We start from the raw sequence: 22,277 nt of genomic DNA on the forward strand, positions 1-22,277 counted from the left end.
ACCAATGCCTACTTCTCTTCTGATAAGTGACCTCATCCTGAAGCCCTCCCTGGGGACCCCCAGTTGAGTTCGGGGCCTCTCCCACATGTTGGCCGAGCCCCCCATCACAACACAGGTCCATTACTTGCTCCCTTGAATGTTTTCCCCACTGCACCCGAAGCGGAGACTTTCAATTCTGTCTCTTCGGAATCTAAAACACTGGTAGGCAACGTATGTTTGCTGTGAAAGAATGAATGACTGACTAAATGAATGAAAACCAGCACCAACACTAAAAGATGAGCAGAGCTGTCTGTCCCAGGGGCCAAGGAAATCCAAATGCGAGCTGAGTCATTTTAATTCTCTTGGAAAGTAAAAGGGCAGCTAAATCATAAAAATGAAATGAAACTCTTCATCCTTAAAAAAAAAATGGCTTTATACAGATCTATCAGTACTTCTGCTTCCTCCGTTCGGGAGAAAAATACTGTGTGGGGGCAAGGGGGATATGCCAGCCCTGTCGGCTGGTGGCCTTAAAAGATGTCTCCTTCCAGAAAAAAAAAAAAAGGCTTTAGCACATACACTTAAGTCTCTACTTCCCTTACAGCAAGATAACTTCTCCCACCTTATTTTTTGTTGTTGCTGTTAACAGTTTTATCAGCATATCATTCACCTGCTATACAGTTCACCCATTCGATGGTTTTTACTATATTCACAGAGTCATGCAACGATCACCACCATCAATTTTAGAATGTTTTCATCACTTCAAAAGGAAACTCTGTGTCCTTCAGCCATCAGCTCCCACATTCCAAACATCCAAACCATTCCAAAGCAACCATTTGGTCCTATTCCAGACATTTCATGTAAATGGAACCAGAGACTATGTGGTCTTTTGTGACCAGCTTCTTCCACTTAGAATCATGTTTTCAGCTTCCTCCACATTGTAGCTTGTCAGAATTTTGCTTCTTTTTAAAATGGCCAAAAAATATTCCAGTATATGAATATACCACATTTTGACTATCCCTTCGTCAGTTGATAGACACGTGGGCTGCTTCTAACTTTCGGCTGTCAGGATGAATGCTGCTGTGAATGTTGTACTGTGGCAGCGAGTGGCATTTCCCTGATGACTAAGGAGGCTGAGCATCTTTTCATGTGCTTTTTGGCCATTTGTATCTCTCTCCTGCCTTTTTGCCAACCTCAGCAAATAGTCTGATGCACTCAACTCCTGGGAACTCTGGGTGGATCTCGGGGTCCCACTCTGAGGATGGCCGGGTACAGCACCGACATTCCCGCTAACAGGGAGGGCTTACCCACGAGCACCTTTAGAGAGGACTCTATGGCTGACTTTGAAGCGACGTGATTCTGCTCAACAGACAGGGACGGTGCAGCCTGTTGTCATTAAGCAACTGCTAGGTAGAGAGGGGCTGGGAGTGAAAGGTATAGAGATGGGTGACAATGGACCTTGGACTTGGCTGACAAGCCGTGGAGACAACAGAGCCTAAGCGAAGAGCTTCATGAACAAAGGGAAAGGGAGATGAGATTCCAGCTGAGGGCTGGAGTGTGGCTCAGGGGAGGGCTCATGGTAGAAGTAGCTAGCTTGAGCTCAGCTTACAGAACAAGGAGGATTTCAACAGCGGGAGTTGGGGAGGGGCATGCCCAGCTAAGGAATCAGCATCCGCCAAGCTTTGGAGACAGGAAGAGGGGAACGGAGGCAAAAGGCAATCTGGGGCACGGAACCCAAGGCCAGTGCCTCTGCGAATCTGAACAAAAGCACCAATGCCCACACATGGCTCACTGTACATACAGTTTCAGGGAGTGGAGGGTAGTGTATCTGAAAGATCAGGTTGAAGCTAGATCAAAGGGGGCCTTCACACCAAACTAAGTATTGCTTGGTCCCTCAAGCTACAGGGAAGGAAGGAGGGCGGGGTCCCAGAACTGCAGGATCCCCGAGGGTCTGCATGAATTGGGACCCGCAAATACAAGAGCACAGCCCAGGCCCGCAAGTTTGCAAGTAGCAACTTGGGTGCCACACTTCAGGTATGCCAGCCGGCCCCCACCCTGCAGCCCACCCTCTGAAATGGACACAGTGTGTGTTCTCCCTTATGCGGGCTTGTCCCATCAGCCCGTCCTCCTCCACAGTGGGGAGAGGCAGCTTCTCTCTTTCCCAGGCAACCTAATTACCAAAGATCCAGCCCTCACGCTGCTCCATCAGCCTAGCATCAGAATCCCGACCAGCTGGACGAGGTCTCTTTCACCCCTTCTTCCCCATGCCCACCCATTTCCAAACATGCTGTCTTCCCCACAAAAGGAAAACACAGGCCACTGCCCTCAGGGCATGGGCTCTGCCTCGATGTCTGTAAGGCAGGTCAATTTCTTAGTCCCAGGCCCGCATTTCATCAGCACCCTGCAGGCAAGGGCAGGCCTTGGCTTCTCGACAAGCTGTCCCAGAGCAAACTCCGATGGACGGCCCTCAGCTAACGACGGCATGGCTGTGTTTGCCAACTCCGGCAAAATGTACAAATCAGCAGTCACAGGGAAGGGCTTCGAATATGCTGCGGCAAGACAATGCATCTTCAGAAAGCTCCACTCTGTTTGCAAGAAGACACTTTCCCCCACACTCCCCCGCTGTGGCCACAGGCCCGCAGTACAGCAACAGTTCCAACTAAGATGAGAACCTCCCTTCAAGAAGACCGTTCTCGGAGCACAGGGTGGGGAAGGCTGGAGCGGCAGAGCAGGAGGGAGACAGCAAAACTCTGTGGTAAGTGCTGACAGGTAGCCCTGACATGCAGGCGATTTTCACCGCTAACGATACAGCTCTGCAGAACGGTAGAGAGAATGCTGGATTACGCTAGAGGCCTGGAGCCTCCGTTTTCTAGTTTTGTGACTTGGGGCCAATTCTGTCAAGTGGACACAGGCCAGGGCAGCACAGTGATCGAGAGCAGTCCATAGATTTGAACTCAGGCTCCACAATCACAGGGTAGGACACCCTGGGCATGCAAGTTTGCCTTTCTATGTCTGCTTCCTCACCCATAAAACGTGCACAGGAACAGAATTAGCCTAATGGAGCCAGAAGAGTGAGACACCCAGCCTTCCTGAGGTACCGCGTCAGAACCACAGGGCTGAGGGGTGACTCCGCACTCTGCCACTACTTGCTGACCTGGAGGTTTGCAGCTGGTCCCCACCATCTGGGAGTCGCATGTGTCGAGTCTAGTAATAAAAATCATCTTCCAGAACCGTACGTGGCCCTGTAAGGTTTCCTCAGATCCTGAAACAGCTCTGTGAGACACACAGTATGATTCGCAGCTCAGCCCCGAGGAAACCGCAGGAAGACTGTAATTCGGTTTGCTAGATTCCATGAGAAATTCTCTTTCTAGAGACTCATTTATTCTGACGGACAGGATTTTCTAGTTAAATTAGTACAAGAAACAGCCCCTTTCCATAGACCACATCTTCCACCTGGGTTCTAGAGAAACTGAAACTGACAGCACTATACCCAAAGAGATATGCTTGGAGTGGAGGAGGTGGGCTGCTGTGTAGACCAGCGTGGTCCAGGAGCCTGATGGAATAAGGACGTGCAGATGAGGAACCGGCTGGATGGAGGAGCATGCAATGGGAAGGAAGAGGCAGCTAAATGTCCCGCTGAGCAGACAGGTGGCTGCCAGGCTGGGAGGCTCTGAGGAGGATGGGAAATGAACGTTTCCTGAATGACACCGGAGTCCTGGCAGCCCCATCTGCAGATGGACAGCTTTGTCAGCTCTCGGAAAGGAAAAGAAGGGTAGGACCTTTCTCCTGAAGCAGAAAGAAGACAAAAAGCCGGTGCATCCAACAGGTGTCCGAGAGTTAGGCAGGAGGTATAGGCACATGGGGGACTAAAGGCTTTCTGGAGAAAGCACCCCAGGAGCAATGGCTCAGTACCACACTCCAAAGGAGTGTGCCTACGTCAGGCAAATGCGATTTTCAGCCTCACGTGGGAATGCTCCATATTTGAATCACCCATGGGCAGCTGAGCTGGTATTTCAAAGGCTCTCGGGTGCATGTTCTTGGTGGACGGTGACCAGAAGGCACTGTACATTTTGACACAACTGCGTTCCTTACTTTCCCAGTACTCACACACACCATTTGTGCAGGCTGTCATTCCACGCACTTGACAAATACAAACTTATTCAGTCCTCCCGAGCCCCACCTCCACAAGGAAGTTTCTGTTTTCCAGATCATGCCAGGACCCCATCAGACTAGACCACTTGCTCAAGATCACGCATTCAGTGACGGGCAGAGCCAGCATTCAACCCCAGGCACAGGGACCCCAGCCTGGGAGCGCGGCGCGCCCATGAGGGCTGCATCACCCTCAGCCCCATTCTGAGAGACAGGAAGGAAGTGACCCAGCTTCCCCCAGCAGAGGCTCGGCCCCTCCTCTTGGCCAGCACTAGGAGCCTCTATGATAAAGGCCCCATGGCCATGAATTCCAGTGGTCAGGAAGCTCCAGGCAGCAGAGGCCCTTAGAGCTAGCAGACGTAAAAACGCACTGCCCACCCTGGGCAGGAGACCCGGAAGGTACGGGCACCCTCCTGCCCCCAGACTGGCGGGAAGAAGCAGAGGCAGCTCTCTGGCGCACCCAGTTTTGGAAAAGACAGACGGAACTTCTGCCTCCCCGGTGGGAGCTGCTAACACCCATCTCAGGCTAGTTCTGTAGTGTGAGATGGCCAAGCCGGCCCACCAGCCAGGAGCAGTGACACAGCCATGGAAAATATCCTATTTTTCCTTCAAATGGAGATGGGGAGAAGACAAGGGAGGAGGGCACGCCTGAGCACGCGGTCTGTGCGGCCACACTCTGGCGGTCGCTGCTGTCAAGGACCTGCCAGGTGACTCCCAACAAACTCAAACATTTCTTCCAGATACTGGCTATCTCAAAGCTTTCCTCTTCTGTCTCTGTCTTCTTCTCATAGCCCCAGACACCCTGAGAATCATGCTGGCCCCGGTACCCTGAACAAGAACACGACCCTCGCTGATTATCATGTTACATTTCTGAGCTGTGTACAGAGCAAGGCCGGAGACTAGGCCCCATGGAGTCTGCATGGTGTGTTCCTGCACTGAACAAAGTCAGCCCTCGGGAGGCTGGGGGGGTGGGGAAGACAGCAAAAGCTATGAATGGGGCCCTGTCTTCCCAGGTAAGAAATGTGTGTCCACCCTGCCTTGCTCCAGAGAGGACTTCTTCCTGCCTCTTGGTGCCTGTGCCAAGAGGGAAGGCCTTCCACTCACAGTTCCTACTTGCTAACGTTCAGAAGTAAAATCCCATCCCTAGGGGAAGGAGAAGGGGTGTGTGTGACGGAAGGGCTATGAGCCCACACAAAAGAGGACTCAAGGGAAATGAGAGCCTCTCTGGAAATCTGAGTATCAGAAGGACCTTTGTGGGGAAGAGTTACATATGCACGTTTTGTGTGGCCCCAGAGTACAAATGTGGGGAAAATAAGTAGGAACCACAGGGAAGCAGATTGTTTAAATCTGATATATAGGAAAACATTCCAATGAATTTGTCCAAAAATAAAATAATGGACTGCTTTGGAGATAGCAAGTTCCCCACTGCTGGAGGTAATCAAGCTAAAACCTGGTAAGTCAGAGAGGTTGGGGGTGGGGTCAGACAGTAGAAAAGATGCCCCCAGATGTCTCTCCTATCCCTGAAATTCTGCAGTTATTTAAATAGAATCTGTTAAAGTTAGGAAAGACATTCCAATCCATCCTTCTCGTTTTATAAAGGAGGAAACCAAGGCCGACTAAAGCCAGCCAGGTCTGCCTCTCCATCTCTGCATTAAACAAAACCTTCAGCAGGATGAACGCTGGTCCAGCCTTTCAGGGAGAGGACAGAGGCAAAGAGCAGATGGTTCCAATTTCCAAGAGCTGATGACACACTTAGCACCTCCACATCTCCCTGAGGACCCCGGACTGGCTCCAGACCCAGGCCACAGGCTCAGCACCAGGAGGCCAAGACTCATGGGAAAGACACTCCAGTAGAAACAGGCTGCTGTTGTAATAAACAGCAGGATGGGATTTCTGTAAGTTAAGGGGTAGGTACTGAAACTCATCAGACTCAAAGAAACAAACCCACAGTATATCTTTCCTGTCATCTTAGAGAGATGATGGGTGGATGGATGGATGGAAGGCAGGCAGGCAGAAGATAGTACTCTAACACTTCCAAAACCACGAGAGAAATTCTAACCCAAGTCAGGCTGCAGACCTATCAAAAAAAAAAAAAAAAAGGTAGGCCATGTCCTCTAATAACTAAAACCATTCCTTCTCTGGTGTCAAAGCCCTGAGGAGTCTGCCTGGACACAATTCACACTAAAACCTACACAACTGAGCTTCCCCAAAGATCAAAAACCCTAAGAAAAGACTCGTTCATGATACACTCATCACAGCATCACCAGGGAGGTCACTGTACTGCGAGAAAAAGTGATAAAACCATTTTGCTGGAGGGACCTGCACACATTGGAGCAGAAATCCAGCCTTTGCCCAAATGTGACTGTGACAGTCTATATGGAGTTCAGACACCAAAGCAGGAACTTGAGTCATCGGAAATGTTTTCATGGAAAGATTGGCATTGTCTTTAACATGGAAGTCTATTCTATGAATCCCCCCAAAAGGGGGAACTCGGTGACCCAGGCTGTGAGGTGGCCAAGTATGAGGCTGCACAACCTCTCTATCTTGGTCGTTTCATAGCTCAGGAACTATAAAGGCAGGGGCCAGAAGCCATCCCCCGAGGATCTCAGGTGCTTAGAAGACAGGCAGGGCACATGAGCCAGGGACCCGAGGCTTAGAAATAACCAGGTGACCTGGGCAAATTTAACCTACCCAAGTGCAGTCTCTTCTGCAAAATGGGAAAACACTACCTGCCTTCCTCCTTTGCTGAGTTCACACAAGGAGCAGATATAAAACCAACTTACAACAACTGAGTGTGGTTCAACCCTGAGGGAATGCAGCACTGTCATACCCACAGGCAGGAACAAAGATGCCGCAGTGGGGAGCTCATGGCCCGTGGCCTGCAGGGCCCTCCTCAGTTGCTCAGGTGTCAGCCATTAGCATGTCTGTCAACAGGTGTGGGGACTTCACGTGTGAACAAGAAAGGACCAAAGGGAGGCCCAAGAAAGCAAATACCTTATTCTTTGCCTCTGGAATGGAAGTGGCATGGGATGATAAGATCTTAATCATAAGAGTCTGGATCCAGAAGACAGGTTCTCCAGAAGAGAAAGGCCCCTAGGGAGCAAGTGTCTAGAAGGAGGTGCTTAGACTTCAACTTGATCAAGTCACGTGAGGCTGTCCGTAAATGGAGAGGCAGGCAGCCCTGGGTCATCCCACACAATGACTGCAGGCTGCCAGGCTGCAGAGGAAGTGGTCCCATCGGCTGGCCTGGAGAAGCTGGGGCACACGAGGGGCCCTCAAGTGACAAGAGGAAGCAGAGAGAGAGAAAGTGGGGTGTGACTCTTCTGGGACACGCCACGGAGGGAAAGTGGAGGGACAGGCACATTACAAGGGGAAGCCTGACACGCCTCAGCACTGGTGCTTCTAAAAATCCTCAACCCCGGGTTGGCGTACACGGCTTGCAGTTTGTAATCTACGAAGCCAAGTGGCTCTTCACCATTGGCACAACTGGGACACTTTCTACCCCTTTGCTGTTGGGCTCTCTGCATGGGTCTTCCGCACCACGGGACAGAAAAGCCAAGTCATGTTTTTCATCAAGACCAAGGGCACACACTGGCCCATAAACTGTGAAGAGGAAAGGGACAGTGGCAGCTTCGTATAAGGCAGGATGTGGCCCTCTTCCTGCACAGCACACTCCCTTTCTAAGTCAGGACCAATTCCTTCTGGCTTCTGAAGCTGCCCTTCCCCAAACACACACACACACACACACACACACACACACACACACACACACACACACTCCATAGCAACCTCTCTGTGTTATGGGAACATTTTCCACTACTGACCGGCACCAGGGAAGGTCTGGGTTGTGCAGGACAGGAAGAAGAAGGACAGGGCAGATAACGCTCACAGAGCCCCCCCAGGGCCTGGCGCTGTGCAATGTGTCCAGGACAGGATTTCATTCCTATTTATTGAGCACCCACAAGGATTTAGGCCAGTGCTTCTCAAATAGGCAAAGAAAGGAGGCACAAACTCCAGCTTCAGAATCACCAGACAAGCTTTTCCAAACACATCTTTTCTGCCTGTAGAGGGACATGTGAGTTATGTATCTCAAATAGGCCAGGAGGTTGGGGGGGCAGAAATCACTTTATAACCAATATGTTGGAGGCACCCCCATTCCACAGATGAGAAACTGAAGCTTTAAGTACATTATACAAAGTAATATGGTTAGGAAGCAGTGGAACAAGGAGTCCACCCACCTCTGACTTCAAGCTCGGACAATTTCCCAACATTCTAGTCTATCTCCAGAGTACAATAAGAGCATATGTATTTCCAGAAAAACTAATGATTTGGCTTCATCCCTATGGCTACAGGTCAGTTCCCCCTACTTCCCCCTGATTCTTCATGCCATTATTTAAAAATAACCCAAGATGTTCTTAGAGGACCAGAGCTGGATAATGGCTGGAGGAAGGGCTCCAGTCCAAGGCCCCCCAGGCTGGACTTGTGAGGCTGGAGGAAAAGACAATGGTTTAGTAGTCAAAAGCCCTGTCCCCGGTGTACATAGGAAATACCTGTCCTCTAAGTCATGACCTGCTGCATGATCTCAGAGCAGTCAGAGCTGAGGAGCTGTGGGTACGGCTAGGACCACGGAGGCCCCCAGGGAGGCTTTTCAACAATGGTGGCCTGAAGGATGAGGAGGGTAAACAGGCAGGATGGAGGGACAGCATACCCAAAGGTCCCACGTGTGAGCAAGGTACCTGTCTGGGAGGCAGCTGGGGTTCTGTACAGCTGAGACAAAAGGCACAGGAGAGCTGCTGGGAGAAGGCGAAAGGTGGGGGCAGACTGAAGAGGTCCCTGAGTTGGTGGCCAAAGTGGCTTTAGAATTAGCACAATGCCTACTAGCATAGGGTAGGTGCTCAAAAGAGTTTGAGAGCCTGTGAAGTTAATTTGGGGACAGGGATGGGGTAGGCTGTCCCTTGGCTGCAGAACACATCACTGAGAGTCATCCAAGAGTCGGTTCATCATAAATGAAACTGAAAGCCAAGTGGACAGTCTGGCCGACGAGCTTCTGAGAGGCAGAAACAGTGTGACGCATGGAGAGGGAAGCCAGTCCCCCAGAGTCAGAATGAGCAAGGAGGAAGCCAGGTCTGGAGGTAGCTCTAAGTTAAGGAACTGTGGTCACAGACACTGTTACAGGGGGTTTTCTAGGCTGCTCCGACCCTCAGCCTGCTGGTGGGGCCAACTCTCCAGGCTGTACACCCCTGACGGCAGGGTCTGGGACTCGTCCACCAAGACCGGCCTTGAGCAGACCCTCAACGAATGCCTGTGGAATTCTTCATGACTGAGCTGCTAGTCCCCACATTAGCTTGGAGAAATCCAGATGAGGGGACAAGAGCCATCTCCCCCAAGGGACCCTGGACTGAGGCCCAGCTCACATGCATGGCCCGTGGTCTTCTCCATCTTGCTAATTTCAAGGCCGGGCCACAGGAGCAAATCAGCAGCGGGGGCCTGAGTTTCCATTCCCCTCCCAGAGATAGGCTGTGCTGCCTTCCCCTACTGCCCCCGCTGATCTCTCCCAGATGGGGGCCCTGGCAGCTTCCGGAGATTCTGCTCCAGACCTATGGACAAGCCCACCCAGGAGGCACTGGGGCCATTTTCTGAGCCCTCCACCCTCGTCTGGGGAGGAGAGCACCCCCTGCTATGAGTGTGTTTAGGCCCTCCAGCGTGCCCGGAAGCACAGGATCAGCCTTCCCATCACAGGCTCCAGGGGCCCAGCCCGGGTGAGGCTCTGACAGGCAGCTAATGCGCACTGAGGGCTCTTGGGAATGTTGAGACCTGCCAAAAATCAATGGTGAACACAAAGCATTTACACTTTTGAGAGGCCGTCGCCTCGCCTATGCTTCTTTCCCTTGACTCCTTCTGCACGGAATTATGGCCAGATCCCAGGGGTGGGCTCTCCAAAGTAGCAAATCAGCCTCCACAAGGCATGAGCACCAGCCCGCATGGAAAGTCCAATCTGCCCATTCAACACAGGGCCAGACTGCAGCTCGGGGGCTCATGTGGGCTACTCGGAGATGCAGGGGGCAGGCGTGGTGAGACGCATTTATAGACACGGGGCGCTTTTCCTCATCACCTGGAAAGGCCAGTCAAAGGCCAAATGCCAGCCCAAGAATGATGCAACACCCCCTCCCTAGTTCCAGCAGGTGATGGGTCCAGATCGCTGCTCGCGTCAGCGTCATCTCTGACTCCAGGAACCTCAGCCCTCCCGGCTGCCCTGCCCTGCACCAGCCCCTCACCAACCCCCCCACCCCCGTCCTTTTCCCTCTGTCCTTCCCTCCTCAGCCAGTTTGAGTGCAAGATGAGGACACGTCCTGGGGCGGACCAGGACAGGGCTGGCTCACACTTGTCCTAGTGTAATTATCAATAGCGTCCCCTTTCCACACACGAAGGGTTGTAGCTTAAACAATAATTTCACGGGGAAATTAAACATTCACCTCACCCATGCTGTACTTCCTCTCATGATGTTTACCATTACTTACTGTAATCAGGCAGATCTAGAAAACGGGATCATTAGTGGGAGAGTCTAGTGAAGACGGCACACATCTTCCTTCCTACCCTCTTTCTTTCCTCTCCTTTGAATGTTATCCCCAATTTTGTTCCAGGAGGAATTTCTCTTAGCTAGCAAAGATGCCAAAATGCATCCCGTAGAGAGCTTGATACAGGCATCCCATATGTGTGGCTCTATATTTTCTATTAGGCAACTGAAGAAAAGGACATCTAATTAGTTGTACAGAAGGAGACCCCAATTAATTGTCCATGAGAAATACAAGTATCTGTGGCTCGAAGAGCAGGGAGAAGACTCTCCAGATGGGTTGTCCAAGAGGCCACTCTGGGTGTTGTTAATGATGTCTCACTACCACACCAAAGCAGGCAGCAAGCTTTGGGACTGGGGTCTCCATGGGTCTGGTGCCACCCTAGCTTATTCATGAGGCAGCACTGAACAGACAGGAGATGAGATGAGGCAGTGAGCAGGCAGCAGCCACATGGCTCCCAGACCTCTCCTGTCCCCTTCCCTCTTCCCTTTGGTTTCTCTCCCTCCCTTCTCCCCCCCTCCAATCTCCCAAAAGCATCTGCAGACACAAGAGGAGTTTAAAGGTGTTCTAATACACGGTATGGTTAATGTAGTTGCCAGTTCTGGTAAATGGTTAAGTCTGGGGATCTTATTATTTTCTTTCAAAATTATATTTCTGCACAAGAATTGTGCTTGGCCTTGACACTTTATTATTAAGTGAGTCTGAGGCTAGTTAGAAAAACTTTTGATGGAATTTTTTTCTAAAAATTTTATTTATTTGAGAAAGAGAATGAAAGAGAGCATGAATGGTGGGAAGGGGCAGAGGGAGAGGGAGCAGCAGACTCCCTACTGAGCAGGGAGCCCGACATGAGGCTTGATCCCAGGACTCATGAGATCATGATCTGAGCTGAAGGCAGATGCTCAACTGACTGAGCCACCCAGGCGCCCTCATCTGATGGAATTTTAAATTACCAATCAAAACCAACTACTTCAAGTGATAGAAGAAGACATCTGAGAAAAAGAAAGTTTAAGCACCCCAAACTGTGGCCATCAGCACCAAGGACCAGACAACCAAAGTCTTCAGAAGGTCTAGGCCAAACTGGTAGAAGCATTTCATCCATTTTTGCCTCAGTGAACGTTTAAACTCAAAGTCTCCACCGGGCAGTTCCTGGGCTCCATCCCGGTACACCACAGTTTGGCTTAGCTAGCAGACTGTTTGCTTAATTGTCAATATTTAAAGATCAGAAGCTTTCACATTAACAACAGAGATTTCTGGCTTCCCTGGGGGAGTGGGGTGGAAATCAGAAGATCTGGCAGCATGGGGTCCATATTCATGCAAAACAAATGAAAACATCAGAAACACCAGTCAAGGTCCAGGACACAGATGAGGTTTCAGTCATTTTTTTCCCTTCTTCTCTTTCACAATCCATTTCTAAATCTTCAAAAACTTGTATTACTTCCTGGAGGCATTTACCTGAAACTCAACTGCAATAGCCTGTATCCTGACTTTCTGAATCACAGACAGTCTCTTTTTGTGCCTGTTACAATAAGCTATATTCACCAAATGATCCCTGTTTGAGAGCATACCCAATCCCCCTCATTTTACAAGTTTGCATAAAACCACCGCTCACCTCCATATGGTCTTGAGTATGACACGGTGCGAGGACCAGAGAGTGGGGCTCCTCCAGTCTGGTCTTTGCAGGTGACCAGTGGGCACCCACATGTGCAGCTAATCATAGGTGACCCAGACATTGCATTTGGCCCATGAATCCCGTCCTGGTTCTGGCTGGCAATCCCAATCTCCAGGGGACTCAGAGGTCTCAAAGGCAGTCTCTACTCTGTTTATACACAAGTGTACTGCTTGCTCAACTGTAGGATGCCTTTGACTTTTGACAGCACCTGAAAGAATGTGAGGGGTGAGCAGAGTGGTGACCTGAATGACCAAGGTCACACCACCATCTTCCCAAACCCTGATGACATCTTGGCAGAAGGAACGAGCAGAAAAAATGGAGAAGCTTCTCCTCTGCTCTGGTTCTTTCTTCTAAAAAATGATTCATCGTTACGTCCTTACCTTCCTTAGACCCTAGTTCCCAGACTCCCTGGAAGCTGAATACCAATGAACTACAGTCCCATGAAGAACACACATTTCCTGCCAAGCCCAGTAGAATGCTACAATTGTATTGTCTTCTTTACAGTCCCCAGTTCAGGAGTCTTGGGTCAAAGAAGATAAAATGGTCCCCGCATCAGGGAAAGGGTTTCCCTTGCTTCGACTCTGCGCAGGTAGGAGGCTTCATTTTATGAAGGGTGGCAGTGTTTCCTTACAGGGAATCGAGTGGAGACAGAGAAGCAGTCAAGTGCACCAGTGCCTCGCACCACACTGACTGACAGTAACGAGGCCCCATGAGCATCTCTGGGACTTCCCATTTCTGGAAGCCCACGAGGACCAGTGGCCTCATAATGAGTGCTCATCGGCAGTAGCGAGGACATACCAAATATTCAGGCAAACTGTTCTACAGAAAGCAATTCTAGTTCCTAAAAAGCTTCCTCTTTTACGAGTAATGAGAAAAATTTCTCGAGGATGGAGACACTTGGGAAGGCTGAGTCCCTGGAGCAAAGTGTTCCTGTGGGCAGCTCCTTAATAGTGAGGGGTCAGTTCTGCCAACTGTAAGCAGATTATAGGGGCGCTCTATCACCAACAGTAAACGGCTCCTTTAAAGAAGGCACCCAGGCAGGTAGAGGAGGTAAGGTGTTCACTTCAAACTCAAGCCCAGTTTGAAAGCTTGCTATTTCTGCAGTGGCTAATTCTGCAGCCAACCTGGAGGCAGAGGGCCTGGAGGCTGACTATCCAGTTCCCTTAGGTCAGAAACGCAGCTGAAATATGCACCTGCGGTGGCTGCAGAGGCACCCTCTAATTCCCCCCCACCTGCAGCCAGCCATGCTCAACTGTCCTTTCCACACACTGTCTGTCACAGAACATCCCTCTTCTACATGTGCCACTGTGATTCAACTAAGTTCTTTTGCTCTACACCCACCCCAAAGAAGACACTTATAGATGAGTCTTTTTTCCTGCCTGGACTGTAAATGAGGATCTCTCAATGAGAGGTTTCATTGGCAAAAGAAACACGTTCTAGTAATGCAAACAGGGACAGTCCTCCTGGCCCATTATCCTTTGCTGGGCCTCAGTTGGGAGCACCTGCCCGGGGCCCACCTCCCAGTAGAACAATGTGGAGAGGTGGTCCCACCAACTAGGCAGCAACCTCTGAGAGACAGGGTCTAGTTTCTCTCTACTGCTCAGCCAGAGCCTCAGCAAAAGCCTACTGAGGGAGACTTCTAGTGCACACAGCCTGGTCCGTCCTAGGGGCCTCCTGGAGGCTCTGCCCACACAGCGATCCCACCACCCTTCCAAAAAGCCTTTCAGAAGAAAGAAACATCTCACTTCTCTCTCTCTCTCTCTCTCTCTCTCTCTCTCTCTCACACACACACACACACACACACACACACACACCTACCTTGGGATTCTGAAAGCAGCATATTAAGCCAGAATGACGTATATGCCACATGGTGACATTCACAGTTCCTGCAGCAAGACATCTCTGTGGCTCGTCTGAGGAAGACCTCTAAGTAACAGGACTGGCTTGCCCTTGGGACCTCCCCAAATCTTACCTGCCCCACCTCCTTCACGTGGCAATGGCTTTGAAAGCAGGGACATGTCTTCTGAACCTCATAAACTCTAAGGACCTAATCGTGTCATTCACGTGCCTGATGAGCCCAGTGAAAATCGAGAATAACAATGTCTCCCACGGACTGTCTTTGAAAAAACAAACGTGGAAGCACTTTGTGCAGGAACAGCCACAGTGGGACTGTGGACCCCTCCCTAATAGCCGGCCCACGTGCCGCTGAGGAGGCGGGCTCCTCAGACTAAACTGGTGCCCCCTCGTGTATTCAGCAGGCATCTACTGTGTGCCTGGAGCTCGGTCCACACAGCCTGAAGAGAAAGTGCCACCTGGTCGCACCCTGATGCTCCCTTGCTTCCTCATTCGTTCCTTCATGGGGCATCTGCGTCAGGTTCCACATGACAGGTTTCTCGTCGATTCGGTGCCCCCCACCCCAGGCCCTGGTACCGCTAACGGGTGGGAAGCCAAAACACCTGAACTGAGCTGTGTCTGCAGAGCAGGGAAGCCCATCCATGTTGGACCAGGACCCCCACCTGCTCCGGAGCACCCAGTGTTTGGCAGCCTCCCCGGAACCCATGGCCTTCAGCAGGTGCTGGGGAGGCCACAGCTCGCCCAGAGGACACAGCCAGCTGATGGGTCACGAGTCCATTCATAATCACCTTACATTAGGGACCATAATTCCACTGCGGGGCTTCTGTGTACATCTTTTCCTTTTTTTTTTTTTTTTTTTTAAAGATTTTATTTATTTATTTGTCAGAGAGAGAGAGGGAGAGAGAGCAAGCACAGGCAGACAGAATGGCAGGCAGAGGCAGAGGGAGAAGCAGGCTCCCTGAAGAGCAAGGAGCCCGATGTGGGACTCGATCCCAGAACGCTGGGATCATGACCTGAGCTGAAGGCAGCTGCTTAACCAACTGAGCCACCCAGGCGTCCCCATCTTTTCCTTTTTAAAACACGTTTTCCCAATGGTGTGATTAAAGAACCACCACCTCACAGGAGTAATTTTTTAGGTCTACCTCCTCTTTTATTAGGAATTCTGTAGGGCCTCGGTCACAGCCTCCAGATCCCACAGGCTCTGCCAAGCAGGCCGGCCTTCTGCCGTCCCCAGGAGTGAAGAAATACTCAGCTTCTTTCTCAGTCCTACTGTAAAAGGTGGCAGCCTTTTTTCTCTGTTACTCAGATTTAACTCTAATAGAAACTGACAGGTTCAATCTTGGTTAATTTAAAAAAAAAAAACACCATGAGAACAAGAGCCAAGAAATTCATTTTCGGGTGTCAGAGGGAAAAAAGAGAAGCTACTACCTGAAATGATGGTGGTGGTAGGGCTCCCTGCTAAAGCAGATTCATGCCCAGTGAACAGTGGACCTGAATTTATATCAGTGTCAACCTTTCCAGACATGACTGTTGAAATAACAGCCTGACATGAAACAATCTGGAGAGAGACGGAAAACGCTGGTTGGCTAGCTGTTAGAGCCATGCCTGTCCATTTTCCTCCCTCATACAAATTGATTTCAGACCGAGGAACTTGAAGACAAAATGACACCATGAGTTCACACAACCCTCCTCGGTCCAGACCCGGCAACAGCAGAGAGGATGCTTTAAAAAAAATAATAATAACAGATTAAAAATGACATTTACAGATGCAAGGGTATGCTGCCTGGGATTAGCTTCAAAATAACAGAGGTGGCAGAAAAGGGGGAAGAGGAGAGGCTGGGGGCACAGAGGAAACCAGAGCAGCTGAGGGCCGCTCACCGTTGAAGCTCCATGAACATGGTAATACCGAAGCACTCGGCGGACTACGTGACTCTGTGGGTTTCTGTGTATGTTAGAAGTTTTCCTTTTGGGAGACTAGCAATGCTTAATACAGAAATACTGAGTTAGGTGTAAGGATGGCCAAGACACACTGAGGCAGTGAACACCACCACCAACAAAGATGCACAATATATAAAGTATGAGTCCACTGAAACACACCTAACTACTGGTAAATTTGTAGAAAATTTCTGGAAAAATAATAATCCTCATATACTTCTCAGATCTTTAATGAAAATACCTTACTTTTAAATAATGATTTTTTTTTTTTTTAATTCAAGGAGTGCAGCAGGGGAAAAGGACACAGGAGGGTTAAAAAATGAGATGAACATCCCGGTGGGGCAGAACCAGAACACAAACCTCACTGGTGATCAGGGCTAGAGCCACAGGCTGGAGTCTAGAAGCAGGCAGGTGTCCACCCTCTGCAGGGCACTGAAATACCCCCGCAGTGGGGCGGAGGGCTGGGGGGAAGCCTCCAGGATCACAGTGGGAACAGGGACTGGGGTGCCTGCCCCCCTTCTTCCCTGCTCTGCTGCAACCACACTGCCATCTTCTATGTGCACAGCTCCCCCACTCTGAGCTCCTGGTTTCCCGCAGAGGTATACTGAAAGTACCCTCCTTTATTGGGGACTAGTTAATTTCTCCTTGTAACATTGTCTATTTTGCAAATAGCCTATATTGCTTAGGGTATAAAGTAAACGTATAAAAACCCGCCTGCACAGATATGAAATTCGTGGTACTGATTTCCTCAAGGGAGGGAGGGAAGGAGGGGCCCACAGCACCAACACCGAAGCTGCAAGTGCAGGAAATACAGTATCAGGCTTTCTGTCTTCTTGAAGGAAGGCTGGCATACCCGGCAGGGAATTCCTCAAACACAGGCAGGGAGTTCAGATGCTGAGAAGCCAAACTATTAGCACTAATTATGTTAAGTTATCAGTTGTTCCAATTTTACATAGAAGGAAACCCAAGCTCAGAAGTTAAGGGACTTCCCTTGGGTCACAGAACTAGTAAGCGGTGGAGCTGGGACAGGAGAAAACTGCCAGGACCACTAAGGACTGCTACTGTATGCCAGACACTATGCACACACTGATTTCATCCTCCAGCCAACTCCACCGTATTTCCTACTACACAGTGCTATAATCTCCATCTCTCAGCTAAAGCAGCTCAAGCTCAGAGAGGTCAAGAGGCTTGCCCAAGGTCACACAGCTATGAGTGGCATGAGTGGGGTCATTTCACAGCCTCCTCTCTTACCTCCCTGCTAAATCCTCACTTCCTCCCCAGCTCGCCTGAGAGCCCTTCACCAGTCCTGGGAACGGGATAAGGCAGCCTGCAGATAAATTGGACATTTCCATTCCAAGCATCTGGAAAGAGGCTAGGCTGACACAGTGCTAGCAATAAAAAGCACGTGACCTAGAAAGGTGAAAGAGTAGACACTATTAAAATACTTAACACAAAACCAAATTCCTGCCTTGTGGTGTGTTATCAGCAGCTGACAGGATTAGCCTGCTGCTTCCACCTCATGGTGGGTCTGGGCTCAGACCAGTACACAGCTGGCCTGTGGAGCCAACAGAGAATGAACCGGAAGCCTGGGGCCCCCACCAACAAAGCTCCCATTCAGCAGCTCCTCAGGTGGCCAGCTCCAAGACAGAAAGACCATAACCAAAGGCAGTGATCCCGGCTCCTCTACACACACACACACACACACACACTCACTCACATACATTCTCTCACACAGACACACACACATTCTCTGTCATATACATTCTCACACACACATTCTGTCTCACACACACATACATTCTCTATCACACACACACTCTCTCTCACACCCTATGTTCTCTGTCTCTCTCACACAAACACATTCTTTATCATACACATTCTCTCTATCTCATACACATACACACACCACACTGTCTCTCACACACACATATTCTGACATATACATTCTCATACACGCATTCTGTTTCACAAACACACACATTCTCACACATGCATTCTGTCTCTCTCACACACACACACATTCTGTCTTCCTCACACACACAGATCATTCCCTTCTGTGAAAAAGAGGTTTTAATTTTTGGGTAGGGGTAGAGCTATTCGATTTAGCAAAACAAACAAAAAACAAGGCACCACATATATAAACAGCACATAATTGTTTTGTGTATGTATGTCCCCACGCAATATTTGGGGCATACCTACATAAAACTATTATTTGTTGTTCTTTTGAAATCCAACTTTGGTGAGTGTTGTGTATTTTAACTGGTAACCCCGCATGGTTGGGGTGGGGTAGAGTAGAGGTATCCAGTAGAACAAATAATCTTAAAAAGAAAACACAAGGAAAAGTTGTGAGGATTAGGGGAGGAAAGTGAGCAGGTGCCCTCTGCTGAGCATCCCTTTCATACCTGAAGCTTTCATGCATGTTGTTCGTTCGAATTTTCCAGCAATTCTATGCTTCAGTTATATTTATCCCCACTTATAGATTAAAAAACAAAACAGAGGGTCAAATAATCAAGCAACTTACAAAGCACTGGCGGGTAATTCAGGAAAAGTGGGACTATAATGCAGAGCTTCAGGTACAACCCAAATGCAATTTCTTCTGCATCAAGCTACTTTGCCTGCTGATACACATTTATAAGATTATACACTACATAAAGAGGACTCGACAGATTTCTTTGCTTTTCCAATACCTTCATGAGGAAGCAAATTCAAAATGGTATCCTGGACTAACATGCATGTGTAAAAATACAGTTACCTCTTTACAGGAACCATTCTGCTTATAGAGAAAGCACTAGATCCTTCTCTCCTTTCAGTCATGTGCCCCACCCAACTAAACACATCACCTATGAGGACCACCTGTCCAGTGGTCTAGCTCCTCGACAAAGAAGCAGTCAAAAGCTCAAGACTATTTCCCCCGAAATGACCATGGCTCCCCAATTTTCAGATGAGAAAGGTCACGGGACATTTGACTCAACAGAATCCTGACAGGGACCCAAGAGAAAAGGTACCTCTATCACTATCCTAGCATCCCACAATCCATCATTTCCCAGAAAGCACAGTGGGTTTAGTGTACATTTGGGGTAGGAGGGGTTGGAACTTTGGTGGGAGAATTGTAAAAAACAGAAAAACAAAAAACGTTATAGACTTTTCCCTCCACCCTCCTCCAAGCTCCTAAAGTTCTTCGCAGCGCACAATAGAGGGAAAACAACCATAAAAATGACTTAATATGTGCCCTTTTGAAGTACAGTAACTGTCAGGCAAGAGACTATAAAAATAACACAGTTGAGGAGATCCAAATTTATTTCTGCTTAGTGAGTTTCCAGATCAAAATGCGCTCAGTTAAACAGTCAAGTTTTGCTTTTGTACTGTTGTTCTCTTTCTAAATTTTCCTTTTCGTAGATGCTAGCAGATATTGCTTATGATAAAATGTTTGCCCACCTCACACTCCACCACTTAGGGAGTGAGACTAAGTAGTTGTGGGAACCCCCACTGGTTCCTTGTTCCTCAAGGAGGGCGCAGGAAGTGGCACACGAGTGGGCAGATGCCGGCCTGGGGATGCCCCACCAGCGGTGGTGGCCAGGTTCAAAGCCATGGGGCTGGGGCTGCCTGCTCCTGCAAAGGGCCAGGCTCTGTCTTTCCTCGTCTCGCTGCTTACTCTCGATACCCTTCCCCTCCCCCGCTTCTTCTCCCACACCCTCCTACCCCCCAACCCCCACCGCCGCCCCACACAACCAAGCACAGGCTCCAAAGGTGCAGACAACCAACATTTACTTTTGGGCCACTGGTGTTTCCAGTTTTCCAGTGGAAGAAACACCCCACACTCCATTCCGCCCCCGGCCCAGCCAGAACCAAACCATTCCCAGCCCCAGCACGAGGCTGCAAACATTCAAATTTGAAATATTCAAATATTCAATATGCCCAGAGCCAGTAGGGGGTATATTCGAGCAGGGCCGTCATTTGCAGACTTAATTATTAGAGGCTTTATAAACATTTCAGCTGCTGGGGGGTGGGTAAGTAAGGGGAAAAGGGGAGCACATAAGGGAGGAGTTTTCGTTTCTGCTGATCGTGAGTGCACAAGCCCTACAACGGGCCAGGGTGGGGGTTTGCTGGCAGCGACAGAGGCCTCATATTTCTCATTGCACATGATAATTAAAGACTCCAAAGGTGAGAAAAATTCAATTTCATTTTGGATCTAAAATCTTTCAGAGATTTCTTCTGAGAAGTCCAGATAATTAAATTGATTTAAGTTTCACCATTAATGAAATCCTGGATCTACAAAAACATAAATTCTGGCCAATACTGTTTAAATGGGATCACGTTTCCATTTCTATTGCGCAAGAAGATTCCAAACCAGGGCTTAAAGGCCTCACGGCTCTGACTGGATTTAATCAGGAGCCTGGTGAGAGCATCCTGGGGACCCTGGCCCTTAGGAAGCAGTGAGGAGCCCAGAAGCAGACTAGCAGCCTCAGGACAGAGGAAAGACCAAGAGGAGACGGTGAGGGTTGGGAGAGTAGGATCACAGTGCTGAGCGGGGGGAGAGAGGTCTACAACACACCAGCTCCCATCCTTAGCTGGAGGAACCCCAGCCCCAAGCATAGAGAATTAGCATGTAGGACTCTGGACTCTGAGTTCAGTGCTCCTTCCACTGCTTCTGGGTGTTAAATCAAGAACCCTCAAGAACCCCTGATATAAGGTCCACCTTGTACAAAGGGGAGGGAACAAGGCGCTAAGGCTGCTCTGAGTTGAAGTGGCAAGTGTTTACCTAAACCCTCCCCTCCAGTTCCCCGCAGACTGTGAGGCTCTGCTGTGTGACTGGGGGACAGCCTGGGAGAGGATGACGTCAGGGCGAACAGCCCACAAGGTCCGAGAGTTATCAGCCCATTCAGAGGCCTCGCAGGAATTTCCTGTTATGGGATCTGTGTCTTGCACATAGTCACAAGCAAGCAAGCTGTCACTCTTCTCCACTTGTTTAGGGGAAACACGGGCTCTGGGGTCACTAGCAGCCTGTGCCCCGCAGCTCTCCAAAGACGGCCTGGCTCCAAGAATGCCCACAGGGAGCCGGAGGGAGGGTCTGCTCAGACAACAAAGGGCGGGCCAGCCCAGGGGGATGGTGAAATTCCAGCTCTAGCAGCTCGGTTCTGGGTGAGCTCTGGCACTACCGGGAGGAGGATTAGTCAGCAATATAGAACTCTCCGGACCCAGAACCATGGTTCTAGTTTTAACAAACACTTCTAGGTGTCTTTTCCTTTCCTTCATTTCCACTGTAAGGCATACAGTACACACACGGGACAGGAGACTGAGGTACTCCAGCGGCACCCTGCACTCAGGTCCTCCTCCCCACCAGGTCCCCCACCCCTCCGTAGGGAACACCAGGCCGGCTTGGGGGATCATTGCTGCCTTGGTTTTCCTTATAATTTTTGCCACATGGCATGCACCCCTACAGATTACAGTTAACTTTGCGCGGCAGGGCATGTGTCCACTGGCTCTCTGTGGTTCTGTGTGGTACTCAGTTGGATGAAGATTTTCTTTATCCATTCTGCCATCTATGGACAGTTAAGTCATGCCCAGTTTCTGCCCACAATGCTGCAGTGAACATCCTCCCTGAGCATGTCTCCTGGTTCTCAGGTGCCGGGGCTTCTCTACAACCCACACTTGACGATGAAGCGCACAGCATCGCGCTGGAGGCTTTCTTCACAGTGACGAGGTGACCCCAGCTGAGGCTCCAAAGCCGTAAGGCCTTCCCCTCCTCACGAGACACTGATACACGGGTTCTGCTCAGACAGAGGAGGGGTCCCTGGTGACTCAGAGGCCAAGAAAATCTTGGTTGTCACCAGACGAGGCAATTAAAGCTATACAAAGCCTGAGGTTGTAAAATTCTGAGCTTAGCCAGAACCAACAACCCAAGCAGCTCAGCTTTCTACGAGAAAAAGGCTCCACACTCCCCAAAAAGAAGGAGGCAGCAGCTACAGACTTGGGGCAGTCCCACCTGCCACACTAGTCACCATATATGCAATAAGGACAAAGGTGTCTCTAGGAGATTTAGTGCAGATTAAGAGATTAAAGACTGTCTACAAATAAATCTCAGTCTGCCGTGGGAAGCAGGGCAGGGGAAGGAGATGAGGGGC

The 22,277-nt window shown here is 49.8% G+C and overlaps 1 protein-coding gene across 3 annotated transcripts in view; it reads right to left on the minus strand.

The window, feature by feature from the left end:
- XXYLT1 (xyloside xylosyltransferase 1) overlaps positions 1-22,277 on the minus strand; it is a 157,582-nt gene that overhangs the window by 45,718 nt on the left and 89,587 nt on the right. Inside the window, exons 4-5 of one of the 3 annotated variants that reach the window (XM_047733555.1) lie at positions 21,677-21,923; positions 15,237-15,275 (exon numbers count right to left, since the gene is read on the minus strand). The exons of 1 other annotated variant lie outside the window; for it this stretch is intronic. In XM_047733555.1, coding sequence (XP_047589511.1) covers positions 21,680-21,923 — 244 coding nt within the window. In that variant the 3' untranslated portion in view covers positions 15,237-15,275; positions 21,677-21,679. Of the gene's footprint in view, positions 1-15,236; positions 15,276-21,520; positions 21,924-22,277 lie in introns of those variants that run through there. One more of the 3 variants, XM_047733546.1, reaches the window with a different exon arrangement.

This window comes from Lutra lutra, chromosome 1 (assembly GCF_902655055.1).
Source record: "Lutra lutra chromosome 1, mLutLut1.2, whole genome shotgun sequence".
Taxonomy (NCBI): Eukaryota; Metazoa; Chordata; class Mammalia; order Carnivora; family Mustelidae; genus Lutra; species Lutra lutra.